Consider the following 14,703-nt stretch of genomic DNA (forward strand, 5'->3'; position numbering starts at 1 on the left):
GCTTTTATGCCCCTCGTCTGGGCGAGTATATTCCCAGCCCTGTTCGCCTGGTGGCCTGGCTATGGGCTATGGGCTATGGGCTAAGCAATACGGTGCTGTGTGCGGGTCGGATGTAAGACGGTGGTGATATATTGCCCAATGGCCTGATGGGGATTCTATCCAGGCTGTTGATGGTCAGAGGGAAAGGAGTTGCTCCTACCGCTGGGGTGTCCGAGACCAGGTGGGTGTACACGGTACGTCTGTGTTTCAGCCGTGCTTGTGGAACTTGGAAGGTCTAGAGGGTGGTTGTTAGGGGGTTGTTTAACGTCGGCATTTGGGTGAGCTGGCAGAAAGCTGAATAGAGGGTCTTTGCAGGACTTGAATCGAGTCATGCCATGCAAAGCTGATGATTGATAGTTATATAGGGCAGGGCATTGGTTGAAGTGCTATAGTGACATCATGATTAAAGACCAAGCACGGCCTGTGAAAGAACATGTCTGTATATCGAACCGATAAGGAACAAGACAAGTAGCGAACAATAAACAATCACACTCACTCGATCTTCGAAACAGGCTTCTTGACCCTCGGAACCCTCACCCACCAGTACAGCAAACACGCGGCCAAGATATTGAACAGAATAAAAACCCACATGAGGCCAAAGTTCCTCCAGATGTCCGAGTAGCTCGATGAAACACTGCGCAGGAACGCATTCGTCTCCGCGATAGGACAGAAGCTGCAGCCAGACGTCGCCGCGCTGTCTTCAAGATACCCGCCCGCACTGGATATGTACGGCTGCATGTACTCGCCGCACGTCCCGTTGACCGGATCGAAGTGCAGATACTCGTTGTCCGCGCAGGTGACCTTCGTATTTGCTATGCCCACCGACAACATGCCGCTGACCAGGTACGTGAACGGCGAAACGCGGTACATGAAGATCCAGAACCCCGGGAGCTGGGCCGGGGTCGCCAGCACACCGCAGAAAAGAAGGCAAAGCAGGAGGAGAAAGCTGCCGAGGTTTCCGGCGTTCTCGGCGGCGTCGAACGCCGCGATCATGAAATGGGCAAATGTCGACGCGAAGAGAAGGAACGTCCATATCATCAGCCACATTTGCGTTCCCCGCAGCTGCACCGCGCCCGTTGGCTCGGCGTTGTGGTATAGGCCGATTGGGTAGTACCAGCACAGGAACATGAAGACGGACATGAGAGAGTTCCAGGGGAGTTCGACGATTATATTGGTGATTATGAAGACTTTCCAGGAATAGGTTTTGGAGGACCGCTCGCGGACCTCGTATAGCGCGCGCTGGGCGACAAAATGCGGCATGATCTGCTGGATTAGTTGGCCGAAGAGCATGAGGAGCATGAAGATGCCGAACATTTGGTTCTGAAGGCCTTGGATTGTGTTCGGGGTGTGGAAGAGAGAGAAGCCGATGAAGAGAGCGGAGAAGACACAGAGGATGGTCTTGGAGTAGATGTAGGTGGGTGAGCGCCAGATTTGCTGGAAGATTCGGACTTGCGCTTCGCAGAGCTGCGCCCAGAAAGGAGCTGCGAATTCGCGGTAGCTGGCTTTGTCTTCGCGCGTCTGGCCGGATGTGGTGCGGGTTAGTTTGGCTTGCTGGGAGCGCTCATGTTTCAGTTCGGTGAGATGCTCTTGGACTCGTGCGTATTCAGCCGAGTTGCGCCATGTCTCGAACCAGTTGATGTCAGTATGCGATCCAGGCGCGGCCCCGATCACGTCAAGCATCCATTCAGCCGGATTAGCTGCTGGAGGACACGGAGGGCCCCCGTTACGCACGAAATAGTCGATCAGGATCTGTGAGTTCTGGCCGACTTCTCCAAAGTAGACAGTGCGACCACCGGCTTGAAGAAAGAGGAGAGAGTCAAAGCGCTGGAACAGCATGGCTGATGGTTGATGGATGGTACACACTGGGAACACGTTAGTGGCGATGAGGAATGCACGATCAGCAACTTACAAATAGCCTGGCCGTTCTTCTTCAGTTTGTTGAGCAGATCAAGAATGGCCCAGGACGTCTGAGAATCAAGCCCTGAGGTCGGCTCGTCCAAGAAAAGGAGCAAAGCCGGCTTGGCCGCGAGTTCGACCCCGATTGTGAGACGTTTACGCTGCTCAACATTGAGGCCTTCGCCAGGGAGACCGATGACAGCGTCCGCATAGTCGGTCATATCGAGAAGCTTGATTACTTCCGTCACGTAGCTAATCTTTTGCTGGCGCGGAACATGAGCAGGCTGACGTAGAAGGGCCGAGAATTCCAGCGCCTCGCGCACTGTAGCAGTGCTGAGATGCAGATCTTGTTGCTGAGCGTAGCCGGTCTTGCGTTGGAAGGAGTCATCCCGCGGGTTGCCATCGACAAGCATTTCGCCACTGATGACACCTAGGGTGGTGCGTGTGGCTAGAACATCCAACAGTGTGGTCTTTCCGGCACCAGAGACACCCATAAGAGCGGTCAAGGTCCCTGGCTTGACCCATCCGTCAACGTGATCAAGGATCCTGCGGTTCTCCTTTCCGATCTTGATATCGAAACAGACATCCTTCCACTGGAAGATCGCGGTCTGGCGCTCGATCATGGCAAGATCGTCTGGGTCAGACTTCTCCACCGTGACGCTGCGGCCACTGCCCCGTTCAAGATCATCGTCAGACTTGCCGCTCTTCAGAGCCTTATGTCCGCGAGGAAACACCAGGATCTCGCCCTTTGACTTCTTCTCGGTGATGAAGTCAGTAGCAACTAGATAGACGGTCCCGAGCAGGAACATGAAGGCAAATATGACCCCGATATTCCTCCACTTGTGTGACGCGTAATAGCCATATGCTGACTGGATGTAGGCGTCGCCATTCACAGAGGGTTGTCCGGGTATTGATCCGACGGTGGAGCACACACGGTTGCTGGAGCTAAGATCCGCGTAGCTAGGACCCGATGGGACATAGTTTGTGCACGGGAAGTCGCGATTATGGAACTCATTCACCAGGAGAGATTCAAACCCATACTGTATCGGGTTAATGTAGGCAATCCAGCGAGCCCACCCAAGCATATACCCTGTCGGGATAACAAACCCAGTATACATATAGAAACCGAGAAGCACGACAGCGCAGAAGGGTAGGGCTTGAACAAGAGATCTCGTTAACGATGCCATAGACCGGAAGAACATGGACATCGTCAGAGTCAGCATAAATGAGGTGAAGATAAAGAAGAAGAAAGCGCCAGGTTCTCGCCTCAGGTTGGTCATGAAATAGAGAACGGAGTTGGATATAAGAGCGTTGAGGATTTTGTAGGGTAAGTCCATGATCATCGACGAAAGCGCTTCAGCAGATGGGTGGTAAAGGGCATATCGGGAGTGCTTCTCTACGATTCCTCGTTGCGCGTACAGAGTCAGCATTTCCAAGCCACAGCCAAGGGCATTGATGAGGACAGCGAAGAAGAGAAGAGCACCGCGCTGGAAGAAGGTGCTCGTGTCGCTCTCAAGGTTGTAGAAGATGCTGGCGATAATCAGGGCTACGATGGTATTCCCAACCAACGAAGAAATCGTGACACTGGGATCCGCCTTTAATCGTTGATACCCGCGCCACAGGCACAGGCTCACCTGCTGTCCATAGGACAGAGTATATGGTGAGGATACATGCTGGACCTTGGCTTGCTGGGCTCGACGGGACTGTTTGAACTTGCTCAAGAACTCTCCACCCAGTGCGAACTTGGCATTATACTGTTCGATGTCCCGCAGAAGCTGGGCTCGCTGTGGCGAGGCCTTCCATTGTGCAGCGAATTCATCGGGTGTCCGGGGCACGCGGTCTTCGTAGCCTGACTGTACAACACGCTCGAGATGGCTGGTCATAGAGGTAAGAAAATCCGCATCCGTCTGTCTCTCGGGGCAGACAAATCCCATATCGACGAAGTACTGCTTTGCGCTTTTTGTGGGACCGAAGTAGATCTCGCGACCTTGGTATAAAACCAGCACCTTATCGAAGTAGTCGTAGGCAGCCTGAGGAGCTTGATAAAGAGAGACACAGGCTGTGGCGTTATTAATACCCGCCTGCATGCGCAAGGTCTTGCAGAACTCGATGGCATTGGCACTATCAAGACCGCGCGTGGAGTTGTCCCAACACTGCAGCGGCGCACTGCTGAGGCACGCTTCGGCGATACTGACCCGCTTGCGCTCTCCCCCAGACACCCCACGGATGAAGTCGTTTCCCACGATCGTGTTCTTGGTATGGCTGATTCCAAACATGGCCATGATCACGTCTCGCATGTGGCTGGCATACTGGGCCACATCCACCCCCCCAGGAATGTGCCGTGGAGCTCGGGCGCGAGCGGCAAAGAAAAGGGTATCTCCGACAGTGAGGTTGGGGAAGTGGACATCGACCTCGGCGGCATAAATGGCCTCTCCTCGGAACTCATGCGCCATTTGTTTCGCGTTCACGCCTGACAGGAATCAGCAACGAGCCCCGCTCAGCAGGCAGTCAAACCCAGCCAGCCATACCTTGAAAATTGATGCTAGAGCTCTTTTCAACATGAAAGCCATACGTCTCTCCAGCTATAGTCTTCAAAAACGTCGAGCATCCCGACCCAGGGGGCCCGAGAACCACCAGCATCTCTCCGGCCTCCACGAAGCCTTCCAGGTTCTGTAAAATCTGGATTTTGCGCTGCTGATGACCGAGAGCCTTCCTTGCCAGACCAAGCGCCTCCAACCAAACATTGCCGACACTCTTCTGGTAATCGGTGTCGGAGCCGAACCCGTGTACGTTGAGGTTGCTGAAGGCGACTCCCAGGGTTCGCAGCGGATGTGCCTCTTTGTCCTCGGTGTGCATCTGCAGCATGGCCTTGCACCATGCCCGAGCATTGAAGGATTCACTATTGGGGTCCAGGGCCGATCCTGCACCCGCAGCAAAGGGGTTTTCTCCGACAGCAGAAAAGGTGCTCTGCTCGGTGAACTGCCTGGCTAGCTGATGAACCTCCTCTTCCCTCTTCTCTATGCTGGAAGTGGGTCGGCTTTTGGCCTCATGATCGCTATTCATGATTGTGGGTGGGGGCTCGAGCTTGACGGTACTAATGAGTGTAATTAAATATACGAAACTAGGGTTATGGCGAAGAAGAAACGAGTGAAGTTGGTGTTGGGGGGGGAAAGGGGGACAAGAGCAGAAAATACAGGAGCAACACTGGTAGATTAAGTTACTGCCCTTTTGAACTGAACAAACATGATGGATAACGCGATCCATTGCAAGGTTCTTTGATTGGAGCCATGCCAGCAAGGGTCCAGTGGCTCTCATCAGCCAGTATCAGCCAAATCGATGGCTAGCCTCAGCCACATCTGTCAGCCCTGTCCTGGGCACCGAGTCAGCCGGGCTCAGTCCTGATGAAAATATATTTGTCCCTACCCTGTCAAAGACTGGCATAGGAACTAAAAGCTAGAAACCCAAGGATCTGTAATCATGAAACAAATTACTCCTGTCATACGCCCACCACTACCACCACTGACCAGTCAAACCAGTGCCTGTCCCTTGATGACATTTCATGGATATGTTTTACCCTCCTCGAACACCTGCTTATACACCTCTTCAGTATGCTGCACCACCTTCTGCACTGCATTCTCCGCCCTCGTCTTTTCTAACTTCTTATTGGCCGGGAACACCTCCCCATCCCAACTCACCAAGTAACAACCAGACCCCTTAGTCCCATCGCTGCCAACCGCGATATCCTCTTGGGTCTGTTCCTCCTGAGCCTTGGGAGGAAACCTATCACTTGTCGCCGCAAACAGATGTCTCTCCCCACTTTCCTCAATCGGCACCATGAATGGACTCATCAAAATCCTCAGAACAGGCGATAAGATGCGCGCACCCGGCACTTCACGCAGCACGCCCGTGCCCACCCCCGAAGGGTATGCGTGAATGAAAGAGGTACGCGGGTGTTGCTGCGCCATGGCTTCTAGGAAGAGATTACCCATGATAGTGGTATGGGCGCCGCAGCTCTTGAGGCTGAAGGTGTGCTTCAGGCTGAGGTCTGCGAGATCAAGTTTGCCGGCGCCGCCGGCGCGGATGGAGGCGTGCGGATCCAGGACAGAGACGACGCGGGACAGTCTGGCATTGGTGTTGGCAGAGGCATCCTCTGCGGCCGCGGTTAGGAGGGGGAGGAGGTTGGTGATGAATCGCATGCGCGCGTAGTAATGCAGCACGAACTTGCGATCCAGGCCCTCGGCTGTTTCGTCGCGGCCTTTCAGGGTCAGATATCCCGGCGTCATGAAGAGGAGGTTGAGCTTTTTTTCCTTGGCTGCAATCTCGGCGCATACGCTGTCGACGTTGGTGAGGAGGGATATGTCTGCTTGGCAAAAGGTCATCTGCGCGGAGGGATTGATGGATTTCATGGACGCAATGGCAGTGTCGGCGGCGGACTGGCTGCGGCCGACGAGATAAATTTTGGGCGAGATGGTGTGGCGGGCGAGGGCAACGGCCGTGGATAGGGAGATGCCAGAGGTGCCGCCGACTAGGAATGTTAGACAGCTTTCGCAGAGTATTGTAGAGAGTAGACTTACCGAACACCGCGACGAGACCTGGCGCTAGAGATTTGAGAGCCGCATTGTGGGCGAGAACAGTTTGGAGGTTCACCATGGCTGTATCGATCTCTCGGAGCTGGATTTTAGAATCGTATGGGCTTGCTTGCTGCGACGTTGTCGAGATGAAAAGTGCACCGAGAATAACTTGGAAGCCGATCTGATGGCTGATGTGAGCCACGGCTTGGGTCACGTCTGACTAGTCCGGATTGAGACAAGGGTGTCCCCGTTGGGCCTAGCGCCTGCAGGCCTTTCTTTCGCTACAGTAAGTTACAGAGTACTTCTAGTAGTAGTGCTGTAAGTAGTAATTACCGCAAGTACTAGTACTAAGTACTCGTAACTACGGAGTAGTACATCAGCGACCTTACCAGACAGCCACGTATCTCTTCGCGCCCTTCCATCTGCATGGCTCCATCGAGAATAGCAAGCTATTGATCTGTCAGGACTCTCAGTCAGGTATGTACCCACCGCCCGTAGTTTTGACCCAAACTCTTGCCGGTTAAGTGGGTCCTCGTTCCAAGCCTAAAATAACTCTAATTCCAATATTCTATCACATCATTACTATCTACTACAGCCACCCTGCTGTCTTCTTTTTGTTGTCTCCCTATTTCTCCCTATTCCTCGAAATGCGGGTTCCCTAGGCCGGCAGTACTTGATTTGCGCCCAATGCAAACAGCCGATGAAGAATGCTCTGTATTTTTGGTGAATGCAAATGACAGATCGAGTCGAGTGCGTCAAGGCCGACTCATCGTGAGCTACTTTATTATTTTTGGGATTAGCCTGGAATACCAGACTGACACTTTTACTTTGTTGCCCCCCCCCCCCCCCGGTTCTTTCAGCCAGCCTTCCTCATGGCCCCGGCTTCTCCTTTCCCTTCACATTCACATTCACATTCACCTCCACCTCTGACGACATCTGCCAGCTCTCAATTGGACTTTTTCTCCCCCCGGTAATCCCTCTCCGTCCAGCCCTTTGGTCCCGTCCGGTCAGTTCTCCGGGTTGGTTGGTTTGTTTCCGTGCCAGCAAGGAACTTCGGAGGCTTTACCTCGGGATCCGAGTGCCTTACTCTTACTGTGGCTGGGTGACAGGGTCGTGACATTATTTTGGTACTTCAGATGCAGCTGACGACGCGTCCAGCAGTCGCTTTACTTTTTGGCTCCTATCAAAGACGTATTCTATTTTCCCTGTCCGGCGAGTCCGGCCGGGCACTGACGTCCGGGACACCCGTGGCAACGCAACATCAACGCCAACACCTACTGGATATGACGTGGATTAAGGCTTGGGGGGGAGGGAGACATGGGAGGTTCTATCCTGCCACCGGGTGCCGGGGTCCGGGATTGTCGCGAACGAGAATTGGCGGTGGTGGACGGGTGATGCAGTATGCCACCCCTCTCTCTATAAGCTGGTGATGCGGAAGTGCGGGATCGTGAGTCTCTCAAGCTTGCTTATTGCAGGCATCTCCGGAGTCGAGGGATCAGTCAATCGTCTACTGGCTCGCTGGAAACGCCAATAAATAATGCCTCCGAGTCATCCGAGTATTAAACGCATGCGAAGAAAGGGTACAGCCAGCAGCAAGCTGCGTTTTGGGACTGTAGCCAATGGTTAATCTGGTACAGAATAATCAATTTCGGCAGATCCAACTCCACGCAAACGAAGCTGCAGGTGTTTATTGTCCCTCTTCTCTCTCCACTCGATCTCGATTGGCTGCGCCCGCGAGACATGCTCTACCACAATTCAACCCTCAAACCAGCCCCTCGTTACTGGACACTAGAAGTCCGGCTTCCATGCACACCCCTTTACCCGACTTTCACCCTCAACCCCTTCGTTCCAAATTCCGGGATCCCTCCCACGTAATCCCGCACCGGAACGACATCGGCCTCGGTCGTCTCGAATAGTTCCAGCCTCGGCGCGCCCGGTCGAAAAATAACAGCCAGTACCCAGTACATTTCAGCCAAGGCGAGACTGGTAATATCAGTGCGCGTTAGCAAGTGGTTCCACGAACTAGATCCAATGCGGGGAAAGTCTATGGGGTGAGATGAGATGAGATGAGGTAAGGTAATGGTGGCAGCTCTTACTTCATGCCAATACACATCCTCGACCCCCTGGCAAAGGGCACCCAGTTCCGATTCATGTTCGGGTTCGACTTGTCCATCCACCGCTCTGGGAGAAACCTGGACGGCTCGGGAAATGTCTCTGGGTCGGAGTGCAGACTATGCGATGACATACCCACGGGGGTCCCGGCGGGTATGCTCCACTCTTTATACTGCAGCGCTTGATCGGGCGAGACGCGGGCGAGGTGACGCATGACACCGTAACTGAGTCTAGCAGAGGCCGGCCTTGTGTAAGCCAACTCGTTCGTTCAAAAAGAAAAGAAAAGTGATAAGTACGGATTGGCCACGCATTGTACCTCAGGCCCTCTTTAACAATTCCATGCAAATACGGTAACCTCTCAAGTTCCTGCCAAGTGGGTATCTTGGACGGATAGCCCGCCATGATATCCTTCAGCTCCTCGCGGAGTCGGTCCCTCATGTGCGGGTCGGACAGGATATAGTACATCACCACGCTGAATGCGCGGACGAGAGTCGCTGTGCCTGCACCAAAAAGCTGCAAGGCCTCCCGGGCGAGTCGTTCGGTCTCGCGCTCGGACTCGGGCATGTCGCTGGATAGCACGTGGCGGAAGACAGAACTTCGCGCCTCCTGCTGCACCTTTTCCACGCTGACCATTTCTTTTTTGGCTTCGGTGATGTGGTTGAATGCGTACTATGCATGTCGCGGGGCGGGCTGTGTTAGCGAAGCGAGTGTGGGTGGGTGGGAGGGGCTAGGAAGGGACGGACGTACCTGGTGCAGGCTCCTGAATGCCGCGGCTCCTGGGGACAAGCATGTTACGATCGCCGCGGGGATTATTTGGGTGAGCCTGGACGTTGCTTCAGCAGAGACCTGAAATGAACGGGGGGCGGCTGGGATGTTGACTCACGGGATCAGTTGAGGGATTTGCACGAAGAGGAGCACCTGCCGCTGGTAGGTGTGGATTGTCTCATGCCTGCAGCCTTGCATGAGTACTCATCACTCCTCCTACTGCTGCTGCATCGGGGATATCGGGATAAAACCCACCATTGCTTGCCAAACTCCGGGTGCCGTATCATATCAGGCGACTTCTCCGAGCAGATCCTCATCACAATATCACCTGTAAACGCAGCGGTGACATGCTCCATCTGGACAATACGGCCCGATTTGCTGAGTCCTTCGAGTCGGCTGATGAGTAGTTTGACTTCGTCCACGACCATGCCCTCGATCTGCGTGACGCCGAGACGGGAGAAGAAGGGATCGAAGTACTTGCGGCGGCGGCGGTGCAGTTCGTGGCCCATTGTCATTCCCATGGCGCCTTTGTCCTGTTAGCTATATCGAGTTCCGACGAAAGGTTTGAGGGAAGAAAACAAAAGAACGCCTTGCCGCTAAGCCCCGTCCCTTGGAGGGTAGTCCACTTCTCCGTGCGGCGGGTGTTGGAGGCCACGTAGACGGTGTTGTAGAAGTCCGGGTCGTTGATCACAATTTCATACGGATTGATGCGGATGATGGGGCCTGGAATGTGAGGATCAGCTTGTTTTTGCATCGACGTTGAAGTAGATGTGGAAGTGGAAGTCAAATGCAAATTGTATACCGTATTCTCTGTGCATCCTTTTGACCTCGTGGATATACATCCCCCCTCTGATGACATCGTGGTAGAACTCATACCATCCCGTGGCGGCAGCAAGCTTGGGCCCTGGAAATCGAGCTAGTGGGTGCAGATACAGGCGATAGACAACAAGCGCCAAGGTATACACGGCAAGTACGACGGAAAGAAGACCATATATCCCATACGTGCTGTAGAAATGGAAAAGGGGAGAGACGGGAGCCGAATTAACCACGTCCGTCATCTTGTACTATGTTCTGCGGCCCGAAAATAATGTCAAAAAGGGTTCGACCAAAGATGATGGTACCTGGAACGTGAAGTTAGTGCGCGAGCAACACACAATATATGCCTCTGGCAAGCTCCACTTGGAGGAAGACGTGGGGAGGGGCAATGGGGGCCTCCGTGGGGCAGCCAGCCTTGGTAGTCAATGGCGAATTCCCCCCATGTTCCTGATCCCCTGGTGATCCTCGAGTCGGTCTGCATATGGTCATGGGAATGTCGGCCAGTATCTGTGCATAGTCGTGGGGATGGAAGACCGCTGTGGCCAAACAAGAACTTCCAGGAAGGTGGCCAAGACAGCCAACACATCTCTCTCCGCTCGAGGACTCTTTACCGGAGCCCGAAGGTCGACCAAATGCTGGCCACTGAGGGCTAATCTACCACTTCCAAAAGACTGCGCTGTCCGGGAATCAAACGCCCTGGTGGTTAGGGCCGGGCTCGGGGCTCATCATCTCATGCATGGAAGTGCGTTGATTTGGCGCTGTCCGGAGCAGCCGACACATGGGAGCACTGCACTGCACATGGTCATGAGAATGCGGGCCTGTCCAGACGAGTTTCAAATATCTGTCACACCTTGGATCATCCTTTGATCGGGCTCCGCATTTCCGATATGGTTATTTCATTCTCCACCATGCATGGCATGCGCGGCCTCTCTGACTGGCCACTAAGATAGTATATGGTTGCGTCTTGGAAATAAGTTCTTTGGACCCTCCTTCTAGGGTGTGTCATATGCAGTATTGGCATACAATATCCGAGGCCCCTGTAGTTCTCAGCCAGCCACTCCCAATAAAAACCTGAAAATGACAGCAGCAAACTTTCCTTTCTGCTCCCAGACGCTGCGGGTGAGCGCAGATTCACAATCCCCGGCAGTTGGCCTAACCCTCTGGACCCCCTCTCCTCCTCCGCACTGATCAATGAAGTCTTAAGTATACTGATTCACACCAGCCCAGATCATAACCGCAAGAAGAAAAGTTACATTGCGTTACAACGTCAGATTATGCAATCTGCATTCTGAAAATCGCCGGTGAAACGCGGGTTATGGGGCAATTGGTGGGATATCACCGCATGGACTCTCCATATTGGGCTCCGAGGAAATACATGGAGAAGGGCACGTATTTTTTTTTTTTGTTTTACTGCGCAAAGGATTGAGATTGCCCATGGCCACTCATAAATGGAGGCTTGTTGGCTGGGCCAAATATGATGCCCGTGCCTCGCAAGAGCAAAGCTTTAAATACAGCACCATTCGTCTCTCTGCCGGCTCTATGTCACAGCACAAACCTAGTCCATCTCAATCAAATCTTGGATATTTCATTCTAGTGCATCTCTGCCTTCTACTTCTCTACTGTCTTGTCTCGTTCATCCTCTCCAAACATGGAGTTCAAGTTCTCCACGGTGGTACAGCCCGAAACCTATGACGCCCAGGGGCTGTGTGATGGCCTCACAGTGAGATACCACAAGAACTCCGAGATTGAGGAGATCGATTGCCTGAGATGTCAGGAGCACTGGCGCGAGCTGATCGGGCCGCTGGGGCTCTACAAGGGTGGCTTGGGACACCCATGGAACGGCATGAGTATTGCCATTCCGGAAGCCCTTCCTGAGAGACTCGGCATTGTGTCGTATGCAAATGAGCTTGCATTTCTGCATGACGGTTGGTTCTTCGATGTTGTATCTCTCTTTCTGCCTGGTACTGACGGGTGCCACCTTTGCTGTAAGATGTCACCGATATTGCACAATATGTAAGACTCCCAGTCCGGACAGGAGGCAAAAGCTAACGGGGAGGCCAGGGGGACGAGCATAACAATGATCTCAAAGCGGCATTCGACCAAGTGATCAGGACCGGAACCATCAACCATTCGGGCTCCGGGAAGCGCGCGCTGCAGGCCTACGTTGCGAAGCAGATGCTAAGCATTGATAAGGACCGGGCAATCACGTCGCTCAAGGCGTGGTCAACGTTTCTTGACAAGGCCGGGCGGCAGGAGGAATGCCGCTTCAAGTCGGAGGAGGAATACCTCAAGTACCGGATCCATGACGTTGGCACGCTGTGAGTCTCTTTCCCTCCCCGTTGTGGGAAAGACTGGACTAACCGGGACTCAGTTTCTGGTATGGCCTGCTCACTTTCGCGCAAGCGATCACCATCCCCGAGGACGAACTGGACATGTGCCATCAGCTGGCCACCACCGCATACCTACATATGGCGCTGGTAAACGATCTGGTCTCTTGGGAGAAGGAGCACCAGAGCGCTGTCGCCCTGGGGAAGGATTACTGCACCAACTTCATCTTTGTCGCCATGGAAGAACATGGGATCTCCGAAGGCGAGGCCCAAGAGAGATGCCGTCACGAGATTAAAAGGGCCACGGTAGACTATCTGCAGATCTTTGAAGATGCTAAAGCCCGCAATGACCTCTCACATGATACCATGAGATACCTGGAGTCGGTCCTATACAGCATGAGCGGAAACGTGGTTTGGGGCCTGCACAGCCCAAGATATTACACTAACGCGTCCTTCAGTGAGCGCCAGCTCGAGTGGATGAAGAACGGCATTCCCAAGGAGAACAAGCCTGAGGGCGGAGAATTCGGATTTGGTCAGGTGGAGGTGAAGATGCCCGATCGCACTGTGAATGGAAATGCCAGTCTGCCCGCCTCGGTCCCGGAACAAACCGCAAACAGTCTCGAAGCCGATACGAGCCTTCTAAGCGCTGTTATTAAGGAGCATCTGGTAGGCCGCGAGGGCTTCAAACTCGGAGACCACGATGTGAAAGTGGAATCATGCAACGGGCAGGATCTTGACTCGAAGGTAGGAAGCACCGCCGCTTTGCCAGGCCGTGTCTGTATTTGCTGACTAGAGCAATGAGTCGAATAGGTTTTACAGGCACCATATGAGTATATCACGGCCCTTCCATCCAAGGGGCTCCGCGAGCAAGCAATTGACGCCTTGGATGTCTGGTTTCGGGTACCGAAAGAGAAACTAAATATAATCAAGTCGATCACCACGATTCTCCACAACGCGTCCCTGATGTTTGTATTTTCTTCTTCGCATCCCATAGCTCTAATTATACACGTCTAACTGAACGGCCAGGCTCGATGACTTGGAAGATGGGTCGGAGCTCCGACGGGGAAAGCCATCAACCCATGCCATCTTTGGGCTCGGCCAGACTATAAACTCGGCCAACTATCAGCTTATCCGTGCATTGCAAAGGGTCCATGAACTGGGAGATTCAAGGAGCTTGGTCGTATTCACCGGTGTGTCATACTTTCCCCAATCGCAAGTGGCCGCAGCTGACTCTTTCACTTGAAGAGGAATTACACAATCTCTATGTAGGCCAGTCCATGGACCTCTACTGGACCAGCAATCTCATCTGTCCATCCGTGAATGAGTACTTCCAGATGATTGAACACAGTAAGCCCCCAATTCCAGCCCAGGCGGAAGCAGGGCCTCACGAAAATCATTAGAAACCGGAGGCCTGATCAGACTCTTCTGTCGCCTTATGGCCCTTCACTCGACGAGCCCCGTCAAAGCCGACCTCGTCGACTTCTCCAATCGTCTTGGTCGGTACTTCCAGACCCGAGATGACTACCAAAATCTAGTCTCCGCCGAGGTACGGCTCAGTCTCTCCACTAGACTCGTTTCCGGTGGCGTTTGGACTAACCGCAGAAACAGTACACCAAGCAAAAAGGCTTCTGCGAAGACTTCGAGGAGGGAAAGTTCTCCCTTCCACTGATCCATCTCCTGCAAGCCATGCCGGACAGTTATGTCCTGAGGAATGTCTGGATGCAGCGGCGCGTGAGCGGGACAGCGACGCACGCCCAAAAGAAGACCATCCTGGACTTGATGAAGAAGAGCGGGAGTCTGAAGTTTACCTCAGACACACTGGGCGTCTTGTACGGTCACGTGGAAAAGAGCATTGACGAGCTGGAGAGCAGATTTGGGGCGGAGAATTTTCAGTTGAGGTTGATTCTGGAGTTGTTGCGCAATGGGTAGAGCGCAGGAGGGATTTTGTTGTTGTTCGTCGGCTTCCTTTTTTCAGTTTTGATGCGTTCCGGATTATCATGCGCTTTTTGCAATGTGCTTAGATGTCCTTCCACTCTTGATATACTAGTAGGTCAGGGGGCTCTGAGGCTCTGGGCTGCCATACTCATGGATTTACCTACCTCATCTATCTTGGGTCATTGGGCCACATTGCTCTAAAATGTAGCGAGAAGGCTTACCATATCAAATGGTCAGGTCCA

At 53.4% G+C, this 14,703-nt stretch overlaps 4 protein-coding genes across 4 annotated transcripts; 1 reads left to right on the forward strand and 3 right to left on the reverse strand.

Annotated features, from left to right (window-relative positions):
* Positions 1–531: 531 nt before the first annotated feature.
* On the reverse strand, positions 532–4,998 carry BO70DRAFT_344711 (ABC drug exporter AbcA; the record flags this gene model as incomplete). The annotated part of the gene is made up of 3 exons (XM_025541469.1): positions 532–1,901; positions 1,949–4,405; positions 4,464–4,998. 3 exons carry the CDS (start codon positions 4,996–4,998, stop codon positions 532–534), a joined length of 4,362 nt encoding a protein of 1,453 aa, XP_025395328.1.
* Positions 4,999–5,157: 159 nt separating this feature from the next.
* Positions 5,158–6,652, reverse strand: BO70DRAFT_344715 (uncharacterized protein). Its single transcript, XM_025541470.1, has 2 exons — positions 6,510–6,652; positions 5,158–6,460 (listed from the first exon to the last, which is right to left on the reverse strand). The coding sequence occupies exons 1-2, from the start codon at positions 6,583–6,585 to the stop codon at positions 5,493–5,495; spliced, it is 1,044 nt and encodes a 347-aa protein (XP_025395329.1). The 5' UTR covers positions 6,586–6,652; the 3' UTR covers positions 5,158–5,492.
* Positions 6,653–8,267: 1,615 nt separating this feature from the next.
* Positions 8,268–10,441, reverse strand: BO70DRAFT_390252 (cytochrome P450; the record flags this gene model as incomplete). The annotated part of the gene is made up of 8 exons (XM_025546139.1): positions 8,268–8,489; positions 8,603–8,848; positions 8,935–9,287; positions 9,366–9,441; positions 9,502–9,567; positions 9,639–9,909; positions 9,963–10,106; positions 10,186–10,441. 8 exons carry the CDS (start codon positions 10,439–10,441, stop codon positions 8,324–8,326), a joined length of 1,578 nt encoding a protein of 525 aa, XP_025395330.1. The 3' UTR covers positions 8,268–8,323.
* Positions 10,442–11,847: 1,406 nt separating this feature from the next.
* Positions 11,848–14,455, forward strand: BO70DRAFT_417180 (bifunctional terpene synthase/polyprenyl synthetase family protein; the record flags this gene model as incomplete). Its single annotated transcript, XM_025547407.1, has 8 exons — positions 11,848–12,124; positions 12,256–12,517; positions 12,571–13,300; positions 13,337–13,491; positions 13,553–13,716; positions 13,772–13,873; positions 13,927–14,072; positions 14,135–14,455. 8 exons carry the CDS (start codon positions 11,848–11,850, stop codon positions 14,453–14,455), a joined length of 2,157 nt encoding a protein of 718 aa, XP_025395331.1.
* Between the last annotated feature and the right edge of the window lie 248 nt (positions 14,456–14,703).

This window comes from Aspergillus heteromorphus (assembly GCF_003184545.1).
Source record: "Aspergillus heteromorphus CBS 117.55 chromosome Unknown BO70scaffold_35, whole genome shotgun sequence".
In the NCBI taxonomy this organism is placed as follows: Eukaryota; Fungi; Ascomycota; class Eurotiomycetes; order Eurotiales; family Aspergillaceae; genus Aspergillus; species Aspergillus heteromorphus.

Excerpts from the sequence above, each read along its gene's own strand:
- BO70DRAFT_344715 (XM_025541470.1), bottom strand. The coding sequence starts at position 6,585 with ATGGTGAACCTCCAAACTGTTCTCGCCCACAATGCGGCTCTCAAATCT. Across the intron at positions 6,461-6,509 it reads AGGTCTCGTCGCGGTGTTCG|TCGGCGGCACCTCTGGCATC; the intron begins GTAAGTCTACTC and ends TAACATTCCTAG.